The sequence below is a fragment of the Neomonachus schauinslandi genome, chromosome 5 (genome assembly GCF_002201575.2).
Source record: "Neomonachus schauinslandi chromosome 5, ASM220157v2, whole genome shotgun sequence".
Taxonomy (NCBI): Eukaryota; Metazoa; Chordata; class Mammalia; order Carnivora; family Phocidae; genus Neomonachus; species Neomonachus schauinslandi.
Genome location: NC_058407.1, coordinates 92583987 through 92598162, shown reverse-complemented (window position 1 = coordinate 92598162; position 14176 = coordinate 92583987). Strand labels below are relative to the sequence as shown.

General features: G+C 45.2%; 1 protein-coding gene across 1 annotated transcript in view; it reads left to right on the top strand.

The window, feature by feature from the left end:
• The window catches only part of ETV6 (ETS variant transcription factor 6), a 235021-nt gene that overhangs the window by 201518 nt on the left and 19327 nt on the right, over positions 1–14176 (top strand). The window contains exon 5 of the mRNA XM_044915454.1: positions 11658–12203. Within this exon, the coding sequence (XP_044771389.1) occupies positions 11658–12203 (546 nt within the window). The remainder of the gene's footprint in view (positions 1–11657; positions 12204–14176) is intronic.

The following is a 14176-nucleotide window of genomic DNA, read 5'->3' as shown; positions in this document are numbered from 1 at the left end:
GCTGCCCACCCCCCCATTCGGTTTCTCTGTTCTTCTTCCTGCCATGTACATTTCCAGCTTGCATAATAGCCAACAGCTATTCCAGAGAAGAGGAGGTGGGTTTACTGAAGCTTGACATAGGCAAGAATCATATTACCTAGCTTGCCTCTTCGGATACAAAAGGTGTGTGATGGGCTTCCCCCCCCCCCCCCCCCCCCCTCTCTCTCCCCTGTACCCTTTATTTAAAAAAAAAAAAAAAATCCCATTTGGAATTCATATTCCTCTTTTTATTCCCAAATGTGATGGGAAGCTTCTGGTCTCTCACCGCAAGTCCTTCCACCTTGAATTGACTCAGAAGTAGGTGTTTGTTGTTCTTCTCATTTGCAGGAGCTAATCAATAGAGAAAGCCGGGCTTTCTCTCAGAGCTGCTCTCAGACCAAGTAAATACAGATGTGCTGCTCCATATGCCATAATGAGCTGTGCTCTCGGGTGTTATGATGTCGGTGGTGGTGATTCCCTAGGTTAAAGGATGGAACTAATGAGACCAAGATCAAGGGCTTCATCACCTTGTGGACCATTGCGCTCGCTTCAGAGCCAGCTCTTAAAAGGAGTGTGTTCTCAGAGACCATTCCTTTAAGCCGTCAGCCAGGAATCAAGACCAGAGGGTCCATGCCTGTTTAGACACCGCACATTCTCTCAGGTGAACAGATGGACATGCGAGAAGGGAAGTTTAGGTCTTTGTCGGATGGTATCAGCTGAGAAGATCTGTATAGTGATATGCACAGGCTGCCTGCCCCCCAGCTGCCATTGGTGACGGGGGGACCCTCCAGAGAAGGGAATCAACCAGTACAAGGTCCCCACTTCCAAACACCTCCTACCTACTTCCCTTTTCTCCACCAAAAAGAAAAAATACCCAGCTCACCATGATTGGTCTCTAGAATTAATGCCGCCACACTTCCTTGTGAGTGGTAAAACACTAATATGGACATCTGTTAACGTACAGAAAGATCCCCCCCCAAAAAAACCCCAACTCTGTAAAGTGAGATTGTACATATCGAATATTCTATCCCCTGTGGTCTGGTCCACATCCCTGGGGGCACAGTCCTTTGTAAAAGTAAGTTGCCATTGATGGGATTGACCTGACACACAGATAATGTGACAGGAAAGAGAGCAGGAACATCCCAGAGGAGAACGGGCGTGGCCCCTCGGCAGCCTGGCACAGTGAGGCGCACAGAGTGAAGTGCAAGGACAAGGCTTCGTTTACCCCCTCCCTGCGACTGCAGATGTGTGCCCGTGCCCGGAGCTAGGAAGTTGGTGTTACAGCTCAGAGGCTGCCCTCCAGGCTCTGAGGGAAGAGGTGGGCGATCCCACGAATTCCATTACCCTTTATTTTGTAAACATTCATCATCTCCGTATTATACACAGTTCTGAAATTGTGTCATGCCTGGGGCAAAGCAGTCCTCCGCTGACCACCCAGGTCTAGGAGAACCAGCAAGGCCGCCCTCTTCCCTTATTTACTTATGTGAGAGCGCAGTATTCTACAATGAAGGCAGCCTTGTGTAATCTCTCACCCATCCCGAGCCACTGTGACAAGGAAACAGGACTCCTCCAGCAGGTACAACGGGCACAAAGCAGGACCACCCCGGACCACCTGGCACGCATGGTGAGCTTCGATCAAATTTTTTAAAGGATGGGATTTGGAAGTCAGGAAACCAGGCTCGAATCCTCTATTCTGCCAGAACAAAGCTTAAGGGCAGAGTTTCTCTTCTCTGGCCCTCAGTTTCCCCAGTTGTGAGACAGGGGTTAGACTGAATGGTATCAGATCTCCTACACTCCCAAATCCTACATTCCCTCCAAAGTCTGGGTCTCCCTGGGTGATAGGAAGGTAAATAAGATACATTCTCTACTGTCAGGGTCTTGGGCAACTAAAATCCAGAAAGTCCAAAGTGTGTCTTGTTTGGTGTCACTCAGAATCAGTTAAACATCTCTCTGTCCTTCCGTGTCTCACCTTACCAGGAACTGCTGGTAATATTACCCCTCTTAGTGGTCAAACCAAGAGTGGCACCATCCCCTTATCTCATGACTGAAAGCCTCAGTGCAGGTGGATTTCTTTTCTTTGATTGTTGTGACTCATTTTATCTGCATAATATGAATGAGTTAGATGTTAGGTAGATAGTTATGTAAGAAGGAAACAGGACTCCTCCAGGAAAAAAGTGATACTGTTTCTTTCACCAAAACCAGGAGATAAAACATCCTTAGAAATTTCAGATCAGCAAATGATGATAAAATAAATGCATTTTGTCACACAGTGATAATATCAACTTCTTTTGACACCTTAGGTTCTAAAATCAGTTACTTCTAACTCCTATGGAATAATTACAAGAAAGGCTTTGTCCCTAAGTATATATTCGATCGCCAGTAGCCCTACTGGTGTTAAAACTACTTGCATAGTGATTCCCAAAAAGCTCATTGAGCGGTATAAAATATGCTTCCAGTTGAGCTAGTCTCCAAACAGGGCCAGCTCCATAGAGTTACCCCTGTCGGACTGGATAGGCCCAAGTCTGTAGAGAGAAGGAACAAGAGTTGTGTTTATCATATGCTCTCATCCCATGACTCCTGTGGGGGACCCTCTTATAATTTCAGCTCTCTAGTCCCACCCTCTCCTGTGTCCTATCTAAGAGAGCGGGAGGTGATTTTTAATCACTTTAATTTGAAAATATTCACACATGCAGTGTTGTGATTGTTCCTGCAACAGTGGACACACTTTGAAGACACAAGTGTTGCTCTGGGGCAGGCAGCTCTTCTTCACTCGGTGGACGTGGAAATCCTAAGTGATAGAACTTTCAAGTGTCGAAACAGTTGACCTCAGTTCTCCCTACAACCAGTACATGGTAATGGCCCAGAGAATAGAGAGAAGTCATTTCTTTGTGGGGAGTAGGGAGGGTGCCATGCATTCTGCAGTAGCCCAGAGATTTTCATTTATGTGATTGCTTTATTGAGGGAAATATTTCCCCTCCACCCCCAATCCCCTCTACTGCCAAATCCAAGTGCCCAAAGACTGCTTTGGAGGAAGGAAACTTTACACAATTTTAATGAGATAATTAAAGAAGACGAGGTATATGAATCTGCTTCATAGGAACAAAATACTAGCTAACTCTTATTGTGTGCCAGGCCCTGTTCTAAGCTCTTACATGTCCAAATCATTTCATCTTCACAATTACCCTATAAGGAAGGTAATGTTACCCCCACTTTACGGATGAGGTGATAGAAGCTAAGAGCCTCCAGACCACACAGCTACCAAGTAGCAAAACTGAGACTTAGCCCTGGGTCCACTTAGCTCTCATGCCTGTGTTCATTCCATTGCAGCATGAATGAGCCAACCAAAATAACATTTTTGTTCATGTGTTTTGTGCAAACACCCTGAAAACGGGACAGAAGATGGAGCAATGAGTAGAATTGGGGAGATTAGGAGGCCAAGCCAGGTCCCCTGACCAGGGTACGGTGTGGCAGATGCCAGCACACCTGCTTATAATTTTTCCGATATACAAGTCAAGTTAATATGGAAAATGCCCTTAGAACAACAACTATCACATAGCAAGCACTCAATAATTGTTATTCATTATCATTATTTGATATCTCTTAACCACTGTTTGGTTGGGGTTTTTTTCTTCTTCTTGTCTTTTAAACCTAAACAAATACTGAATTGTGATAAAATACACATAACATTTACCATCTTAGCCACTTGTAAGCTTACATGACAGTTCAGTAGTGTTAAATATATTCACGTTGTTGTGCAATGGTTGGTTTTATTTCTTACCTCCAATCCCAGTTTTCCTAACTATTCCCATTATTGTGACCGAGTGCACTTTGTGCAAACACCACATTTCTGCATTCCGGACGTCGGAAGGGCCCGCTGCCTACCCACGCCGTGACACCAGAATGCCTTCATGGACGAACCAGGCCCCCTCTGTTAGATTCTGTGGGAAACCCCATTGAAAGTGCCAACTTCAGTTGCTCTCAGGACACAGCCCATTTTGAAAAGGAGCAGTGTTTGTGCTTTGTTACCTCGAAGTACCTGGCGTATGGTAGGCCCTCCATGACCCCTTTGGGACCTATTAATCTTCCAGCTGTCTCCTCTCACATGTAAGAACCGTAAGATTAACCTTTTGTGCCCCCTTTCAATTCTGGGATTCTTATATCTGGCTGGAGATAATGAGGTTCCAGCAGAGGAAGACCAGGCCCCAGTCTTGACTTCCCGTTGTCCCCAGGGCACCAGGTACCACCTCTTCCCCTTGCTCCATCCTTCTTCTCTCCTCTAACTCCTCCATGCCTCCTTAGGGCCTCTTCTTCCTGCTTTGCTTCCTGTATTTCAGAGTCTGGGGTAGCATGACCTTTTACCCTCTGACCCTTGGCCCCAGATGCGGCATTTCATTGTGATGGGAAAGTGTGGAGGCCCTGGGATGGTGCCCAGAGCTTCTTTTCATCTGGGGGTGGGGGGGCTCAGTGTACTTCAGGGAGGACCCACTCACTTCCCTCCCTCCTCTGGCTTCCTCCATCCAGTCCTGTAGAGGCTGCTCTTAGCCCAGGGGCTAGCTGGCTCCCCGACTCCGCCAGAAGTTTTAGCGCCAGAGATCCCTAATATGCATGACTAACTCTCCCCAGGTAGCCAGGAAGTTTTCAAGAAACTTCCTGTTCCCCCTGGGGAAGTGCTATCTGAGCCCTTTGAAATAAGAGGACTGGAGCAGTTTGGGTTCACCTCCAGAGCCTGAAGCCCTCTGTGATCTTGCTCTTTCCCCTCTCCAGCACTCCGACTTATCTCTGCCACCCTGACCCCCTCCCTATAAATGATTCACAAGGTTTACCCCACAGGTTTAATTGGCTCATTTGAAATCTGACCCGTTGATTTCTTCATTCAGTTCTCTTGTGCAGCCCCGTATTGAGACCGAGGCCAGGCAGACTTGCTTCTGTGCTCTCTGGTACTGAGCCGCTTTCAGAGGCTAGCCATTTGGGAGGCTGTCCCTCGCACAGGAGTACAGATTAAGCCCCAGAGTCCTGCAAGTCACCCATTTTGTTTCCTTCAGCCCCTTTTCAGCAAGCACTTCTAAAACTCTGGGAGCTCCCCTAGGATTTATTGGTGACGAGCTCACACATCTGTGAGTCATACACTGCAAACTCGGGCGATGTTCTTCTCGGGCCCTACCAGGGAATTCAGTGACCTTGGCAACTTGCTGAATGGAGTGAATGGGCTGAATGGGCAGGCAGAGGGTCAGTGGAGAGTCTCAATGGAACCTTGTGGAGTGGCGGCAGGGGCGGGGGGGGGGTGCGCTGTGTATTAGTGTGCTAGGGTGGCCATAACAAAGCGCCACAAACTGGGGGGCTTAACCAACAGAAATGTATTGTCTCACAGTTCTGGAGGCTGGAAGTCCAAGATCAAGGTAAAGGCGGGGTCAGTTCTTTCTGAGGGTTGGGAGGGAGAATCTGTTCTGGGCCTCTCTCCTAGCTTCTCCTGGTTTGCTAGGCATCTTTGGTGTTCCTTGACTGGTAGATCTCTGCTTTCGTCTTCGCATGGCATGCTCCCTGTGACAGACTCTTAATTCAGCACCTTTAGCCTTGTGTTTTTTTATGTGTCTGCCTTCTCCATTAGACTACGATATCCTTGAGAGCAAGGACCACTTTTCCTTCCCTTTGCATACACTGCATCCACGACACTACTTGAAATATGGTTGGCATCACTGAAGGTTCTGTGGTTCAACATATATTTTGTAATCACTGTGTGGCAAAACATTCCCCTTCCAATCATGCAGTCTATGCCTGTCTATATGTCCAAATTCTCCTTTAAGTAAGGACATCAGTCATATTGGATTAGGGGCCCACCCTATTCTAATACAACCTTGACTTAATTAATGATACCTGCAGTGACCTGTTTCTAAATAAGGTCACATTCTGAGGTACTAGGGGGTTGGGACTTCAACATATGAATTGAGGGGTGTGGGGTGAGGCTGGTAGCATGATTCACCCCATAAAAGGGGGTGACAGAACCCAAGCATGTGTAGGAAGTCTGTTTTGAATTGCATCTGAAGGCCTAGAGCATTTAGTCTCTATGGTTCTTTATATCATTTGTGGTTCCCACTAATCTTTTACAAATTCATGCTGGGAAGTGAGTGGTTCCTTCCAGGAGAATGTGGAACACAGTGGACTGAGGCTGATGAGTAAATTACCTGTTGGGCCTGTTGATTTGCATCTCCCTGACTAACTTCTCTTACCACCTTCCATGGCCTTAGGGAAAGCGAGGTGGTGGAAATGTGATCCTCGGAAATGTGATCCTTCTTTGTGAGTTAGAAGCTTGAGCCTTTGGTCTACCCTGGAAATTTCGTGCTTAAAGCCCACAACTTTAACCAAAGGCAGTTTTTGTTGGTTTGTTTTAAGTTTACTAGTTATTCATTCTTTATGACCTGATTAAATTGGGTCAAATTTTAATGACTTTTAAATAGACAAACTTTCCTAATAAGTAAAAGGAAAGAAAACAAGAAAAGAAATCCTTTTTTTGTAATCCTCACACTTAAAGCCCTCATTTATTTGGGGCTGTTTGGTGGCAAGAAGGGAGTATTTGTATCTAAAAGAGGTCCACAAAGAGAAAGGTTTGGGATTAGAAAGTACTTTCAACCAGAATGGGTTCCCTGCCAGTCCGTGGTCTTTCTCCCCCCTTTTCTCCATGCCCACACTGACTAATTAACGTGTGGCTTTCCCTCCCTCTTTCTTGCGCATTTCCCTCCCATATCAAGACCTTCAGACCGAGGGCAATGTGGATAATTTCCCAGCTCTCCAGCTGGGCAGTTCACCAAGAACAAACCCAGACATCAAGGCCAGACCAAAAAAATCTTCTTGTTTTAGACAGAAGACTCCTACATCTGGGGGATTTAATGCACCCACTGTCCGCTCAGTGCATTTCCTGTGTCCGGAGCTTCTCTGCCTGCCGGCTCTGGTCTCATAAGTTTCCACACCCTGCTGCCAACTTATAATAACAGGGCAGCAGGCAGCAGGGTGGGAACGGCAGAGTCTACTCCATACGTGGGCGCATGCTTTGCAAACTGAAACAAAGCTTGGAAGGTCTCATTGCAGGCCTTTCAGCCTTGACAGTGGTTGTGCCCAGACCACCAGGAGCCTGGAATTAAATACCCTTGGATCCAGTTCTCCACCATTAATGTTATCAACTTCATCAAGTACTTCCTCTTTGAATGGTGTCTGCAGAGAAATAAATAAATCAAGCTCCTCCAGGTCCTGTTCCTGCCTGGACCCTGAGTCAAAAGTAAAATCTGAGTTGGATTATCCAGAGCACTGTCTCTCTCCCTCCTTCATTGTTCCCGAAGATCTGGGCAGGAACGGAGAGTGAAATCTCTCCAGGACATTACATCAGTTCCTCTTTTACCCTTGGCATGGAAATTCTTCCTCTCAGAGTCCACCCAGACTTCCTAGGGCTTGCCCCGAGTGCACACCCATGCACTGAGCCTTGAAGCCCAAGACATCAAAGAGAGCCTGCAGGTGACCAGACTCCTGGCCAACGCCTGTGTCTGTTTTAAAATTTGTAAGACAGGAAATGGATTCAGGATATAGAATTTTTCAGTACATGGTCTTCATCATCCTTAAGTATTTTTAAACCTTAATACGCTTTTAAGTAAAGGGAAATATTCTGTATATGGCATTTAGAAGAAAATGCACAAAACTTGAGAACACAACCATCTTAAGTAGTTGCTTATCATGGTAATGTTCTGTGACAGAGAAGAGATAAATTCATTTTTGGGGACAGCAGAGTCAAGGTCCGTATTAGCTGTGAAAAGAAAACTTGTCTTATCACCCAAAAGATGGTAGGTCATTTCTATCATGCTAATCATCTCAGCCATTAAAATTAACTACGTGGGCCTAATCAGTTAAGTACCCTGTAAGCATTTATTTGCATTTGGGTTAAAGTGAAGAATTTAGTACTTGTTATCCCAACCTGTATTCTTGCAAGGTTGACTAAGTACTTTAAAAAAAAAAAAAAAAGAAAAAGAAACACTTTTTATAGTGGAAAATATCAAACTTAGGCAAAACTAGAGAGAATTATTTAATGAGCCACAATGTACCCATCACCAGCTTCAATGATCAACTCATGACCAATCTTGCTTCCTCTGTGCCTCACCTACTCTCTGCTTCACCATCCCAAATTAATTTAAAGCAAATTCCAGATACATAGTTTCATCTGTAAATATATCAGTACAGGTCTGAAAAGAGAAGGACCCTTTATAAAATCTTAATCACAAGGCCATCACATCACCTGAAAACTGACAGTTCTTCAATATCATCAAATGTCTTATTAATGTTTACATTTTTTCCAACTACCTCGTATGTGTTTTTACAGTTTCCTTAATCAGAATCCAAACAAGGGTCTGTACATTGCAGATGTATGATGTGTCTCTTAAGTCCCTTTCAGTGTATGGGTCTCCATTTATATCTTTCTTGTGTACATGCTTATACTCTCTCTCTCTCTCTCTCTGGGTGTTTAAAAAAGAAGTTAGCCATAATTAGTATAACTTTATCTGTGTACATGGTGTATCTTTTTTTCTCCTCTGGTTACTTTCGGGATTTTCTCTTTATCTTTGGTTTTCAGCAGTTTGACTATGAAATGCCCGGATGTAGCTTTTGTATTTATCCTGCTTTGTATTTGCTGAGCATCTTAGATCTATAAGTTTCCTGTTGTTGTTACCAAATTGGAGGACCATTTGGTCATTATTCCGGTTTGGGTTTTTTTTTTGGCGGGGTGGGGGTTGGTCCCATCCTTTCTGTTCTCTTCTTCTTGGATTCCAATTACATGTCCATTAGACCATTTAATATTGTTCTACAGGTCATTGTTTATTTGTTTCTGATTTTCATTGATGTGTCTTCAAATTTACTAACCTTCCTTCTGTCATCTCCAATCTGCTGTTAAGTACATCCAGTCCAGTCTTTCAGATATTGTGTTTTTCAGTCCTAGAATCTTCTTCTTAAGTTTCCATTTCCCTTCTGACAGTCTCCATCTGTTATATCTCATTATGACCATCGTTTCCTTCAAGTGCTTACACTTATTTCTAATAGCTACTTTGAGGTTCTTTTTTGCTAATACCAACATCTAGATGATCTCAGAGTCTGTTTCTGTTGACTGCCTTTCCTCTTGATTATGGGTCACATTTTTCTGTTTTTTTTCCACATGTTCCGAAAATCCTTATTGAATACTGGACATTATAGATGATACATTGTAGAGACTCTAGATTATGTTATATTCCTCTGAAGAATGTTGATTTTTGCTCTAGCAGGTAAACGACTAACCAGTCACTTTGGGTTTGCAGAGGCTTGGTCTTAACATTTGGTTAGGGCAGATCTCTTTCAGTTTTGCCTGTAGCCCTGAGGCAAATCCCTTTGTCCTGGAGCTAGTCTTTACTCCTAAGGTGTGGCTGTTCTGGGGTAATAAACAGCCTGAGGTGTTTACAGAGCCTTTATTGCTAGGGCTCAAATTCTGAATTCTGTCTCCAACCCAGTGGCCAGTAGCTGACATTCCTGCTCTTATCTTTCAGCCATACAGCTGTTGTTTTCACTGAGCTCCTTAGAGGTCCCCCTGCACATGCACCGTTCAGGAGCACGTATTAGGGATGTGAGGGAAGTTTATGTGCCAATTTAGTGGATTCCCCCTGCGGCTCTCCCCTTTATAGGATTTGCTTTCTCGATTTTTTGCCATTCTGGAGCCCCATACTCTGTTCCCTGACAGATTATACAACTTGTGGTTCATTTCTAGCTGCCCCCTGCTACAGGGACTGGGGAAGACCCTCAGGGCTATATAAATTTGGATCTCACTTGTGCAGTTCTCTTCTTTCAAGAGTAAAATGCCCTTCAGTTTTCTCCAGCACCTTCAAATAACTTTTGTAAATGTATTATATCCAGATTCCATCATTTCTGTATGTAGGAAGGTTAGTTTGATACAAGCCTGGAAACTGGAATCCCCTTCTCCTTTATCATAGAAAGGTGGTAGCATACCAAAATACGTCACCTGGCTTTGCATACCTACTCATAGAACCTGGAGACCAGTCCTTAGCAGAATATTAAGGCACTCCTCATTCCGTTTTATACCTGCCTGATCCTCCATTGTTTAGAGATATAGTATCATTTATTAAGCCAGTCTCCCATTGATAGCTATTCCAACAAGTAAGCACTTTTAAATTCACGGCAGCAGGTTACACAGTAGTTACAAAATAAACCCTTTGCCTTCAAGCAGATGCTCTTTTAGTGATCGTGAACAACATTTCTTTTGTTCACTGTCTCATATAACCGAGATCTAGAGGAATCCTCATTTTTCTATTAATCCTATGTAAAACTTTGAGACACTACCAGCTCGGTCTCTGTTTACTAACCCTGTCAGATTCCTAGATCCCCTTTATATGTTCTTCATGTAGATACTGTCATAAGGGACAAAGGGAGGTATCTTTGACTTGCTTTACTTAGAATCATACAAATCTTTGACCATACAAGAACCTGAAAGCATGTGCATCGTTTTGGTGAGACAGCTCTGGGAGCAGATGTGGCCAGAGAAACCTCATTAAGATGAGTGGGAGGCACTGTAGAAAGCTCCATTTTTGCAGGCAGATTTTCGTCCTTCCTCCCCCTAAGCAGGGACTCCTAAAGCCACGTGTGTGCCGGTCCCCCCGCATCCCAGCCCACAGGACTGCTTCTGTTGCTGAGCTGTGTACACTTCCAGTGTTGTCCGTGCTCAGATATCACCAGCTTGAAAGTTCAAGTGGGAGGGGGTAGAGGCATTGTTGGAGGTGTCTCTCCCTCCTTTTCCTTACTTACCGCTGCCTGTCTCTGAGCATTTGTAGGGTCTGTGCGCTTTAGGAAACAAAGTCATCCTAAGTCTTCTTTCAAGTACAGGATTGCCAGTCTGTAGATTGGGCCCACTGTCCATGCTTAAAGCAGGTTTTGCTATCCCTTTTCCCCTTGGTTTCTGTGTATAGCAAAGTGGCAGATATCGTAATGGGTACCTAGATTCTAGACTCTTACTGGAGTCTGGGTCTCGTTCCCTCACCGGCTTTGTGTCTTTGAATCAGTTGCTTAACTTCTTTATGCCTCCATTTTATCACCTGTAAAGTAGGAGTACTGGTATTAGCCTCTCCTACTGAGGAGTTTTATACATTTTAAACAACATAATCCAGTACCAAGGATATAGTAGCTACTTTAGCAAGAGTAATAATAGTATCATTAACACCAATAACAATGTCCCAGAAGTAGAGAATATATAAATTTAGTTATGAAGATGTAAGTCAGTGAAAGCATCTAGAAAGAAACTCTTAAGGACCCCAAAAGCCACGTCGAAGAGCCAAGTAACCAAAAGCTAAAGAACATGGGTTTGGCTTCCTTGTGTTTATAAGCCACTAGTAAGTGATTAATGGAATGCTTGTAGACATTCTTAGCCTGTCTAGTGTAGGAAAAGAATTTCAAGTATGCGCACTTCAATTGTTTTTTTAAGCAGTGGAAAAGACACTCCGTCTCGAGGGACGGACAGTCTGCCCGGCACACGCCCAGGCTCCACTCACTGTTTACTACCTTTAGAACCACAGTGGGGTCCCTCTCCTGACAATTCACTGGGGTCAGTGATTGTCTCTCCCTCTGCTCCACAGATAATTGTGTCCAGAGGACCCCAAGGCCACCAGTGGAGAACGTGCACCACAACCCCCCCACCATTGAACTGTTGCACCGGTCTAGATCACCTGTCACAGCCAATCACCGGCCTTCTCCCGACCCTGAGCAGCAGCCCCTCCGGTCCCCCCTGGACAACATGATCCGCCGCCTCTCCCCGGCCGAGAGGGCCCAGGGGCCGAGGCTCCACCAGGAGAACAACCACCAGGAGTCCTACCCCCTGTCAGTGTCTCCCATGGAGAATAACCACTGCCCTCCGTCCTCCGAGCCCCACCAGAAGCCATCGAGCCCCCGGCAGGAGAGCACCCGCGTGATCCAGCTGATGCCCAGTCCCATCATGCACCCTTTGATCCTGAACCCCCGGCACTCCGTGGATTTCAAACAGTCCAGGCTCTCCGAGGACGGGCTGCATAGGGAAGGGAAGCCCATCAACCTCTCCCATCGGGAAGACCTGGCGTACATGAATCACATCATGGTGTCTGTCTCCCCACCCGAGGAGCACGCCATGCCCATTGGGAGAATAGCAGGTAGGTGAGCGCACCCCTCCACCACCACTCCAGCCTCTGGGGAGACCTGACAAAGCCCCGCTCTCTCCCCAGCCTTGCAGCGAGCCTCACACCGTTCCCAATTAGGCGCCCTCAAAGGCTCTGTGAGGGCAAGTGGAGGCTTCTGCCTGAATGAAGTGAAATCCCTAATGGGCTAGTTAATGAGCCGCTGGGATGGAGTAGTTAATGAGCCTCAGAAATGTTAAGAAACAAATGTCCTACGTCCAGTTTACAAGGAGAGTCACATCAGAATCATGGCTAAGCGAACACATTTAAAATAAAAGGTTTATGAGCATGCTAATGGCCCTGTCTTGAAGTTTCCAGCAGCTAATTAATGACCAGACACAGCATAAAGAACCTTTGTCTCCGATTCAGACCTGTAATTCCATCCTATGGGCAGTAACTCAATGTAGCCTTCACCTTGGGAGAAGGTAGGAGAGAAAAACACGGTTATGGTGTTGTAGGCAGGTGTTGCTGGGTCATTTGGACGAAGGAAACCACTCCCAAATTCTTTTACTTTTATGATGACAAGCCCAAATTTGCTTCCCTAAGACAAGAAACCAGTGGAAACCAGGGGAAAAAATCTACACGTTGTATTTGTGCTAGTCTGCCCATAATTTACATGAAGTCATTCTCCAGACACTTAACCCTCCAGCCACGTGGCAAGGGCAGCTCTTTTCCTAGAGCATCTCTCCATTCCTGAGACATTTATTGAGCATCCACTATGCACAGATAAATGCATTAGGAAGTAGGGGGACACAGAGCTGCTTTAACACAATTATTTCCTCGAGGAATTTAAAATTTCCTGGGAGAGACAGATGTGAAAACCACCCACTAAGATATAAGGCAGAATGAAGTCAGTCCTGTGTCCCATTCATCCAGTGCATGTGCACTTATTGAGTACTGACTGTGTACTAGGATAATTCAATGCTGTGGGAACAAAGCAGAGAGAAGGTGCATTTTGTCGGGAGGAATGGAGGAAGGCTTTACAGGGAGGTGGCTCGGTGCTGAAGGTGATTATGTGTTCAGTAATGGGAGGGAGGCATGGAGGCAGAAGTCAGACCTGGTCGGGGCAAGGCGAGAAATGCCCCCTTCCTCCGTGAGTGGAGACCCCAGGACAGATCTCCCGCTGAGCCCCAGGATGGAGCAGTGCTCCTGACGGCATGACAGCACCGAGTCCTACAGGCTACACTAACAGCCTCTGCCTTGACTCATTGTCCCTTTTTTGTTTAAATTATTTATTTCTAAATGTTTCTCTGGCTCCAAGTGTTCCGCCAATGTTGCCTCAGTTTTCGTGTTACAAATCATTTACGTGGGGTGTTGAATCAAGAAAATGAAATGCCAAAGAAATACGACTTTTATGTTTGAAAAACTATGAAACACGAAATGACCTGTGTCCAGGATTTGACTCAAAGTGATCCCACGGCGCCGGGGGTGAGGCATGGGTGGGGTGTACATAAAAGAAGACTAGCTGTGAGCTAATGGCTATATGGCTGGGTGATGGGTACACAGGGATTCACTTATTTTGTTCTCTATGTTTACGTATGTGTATATGTATGTATGTATGTTTTTTTTTAATCTAAAAAAAAGAAAAGAAAAAAATGGAATTTATAAAGAGACAGAGACCTTAGGCAAAACATGTGAATTTTCCCAGATGATTAGAGAAAGAAGATGGGGTCAGGATATTACTGTGAAGAATAGAATGACCTGACTTGTGCTTCCCAGGCCAGACCTTTCCTCTCTATACATGCCCTTCTTGTCTTGTTTCTTGCATGGTCTATACAGCAGTGCTGGACATTTTGCAGATACTGTCTACTTGTTTATAATTCTAAGGACAGCTCTTAGGGGCAGCTTATTATTGCTATATGCATTTTATGTGGAAGGTCATTTGAACCGGGGAAGTCACGGAGGAAACAGAGCCCCAGAGAAGCAAAGTCAGATAGGGGTTGGGTGAT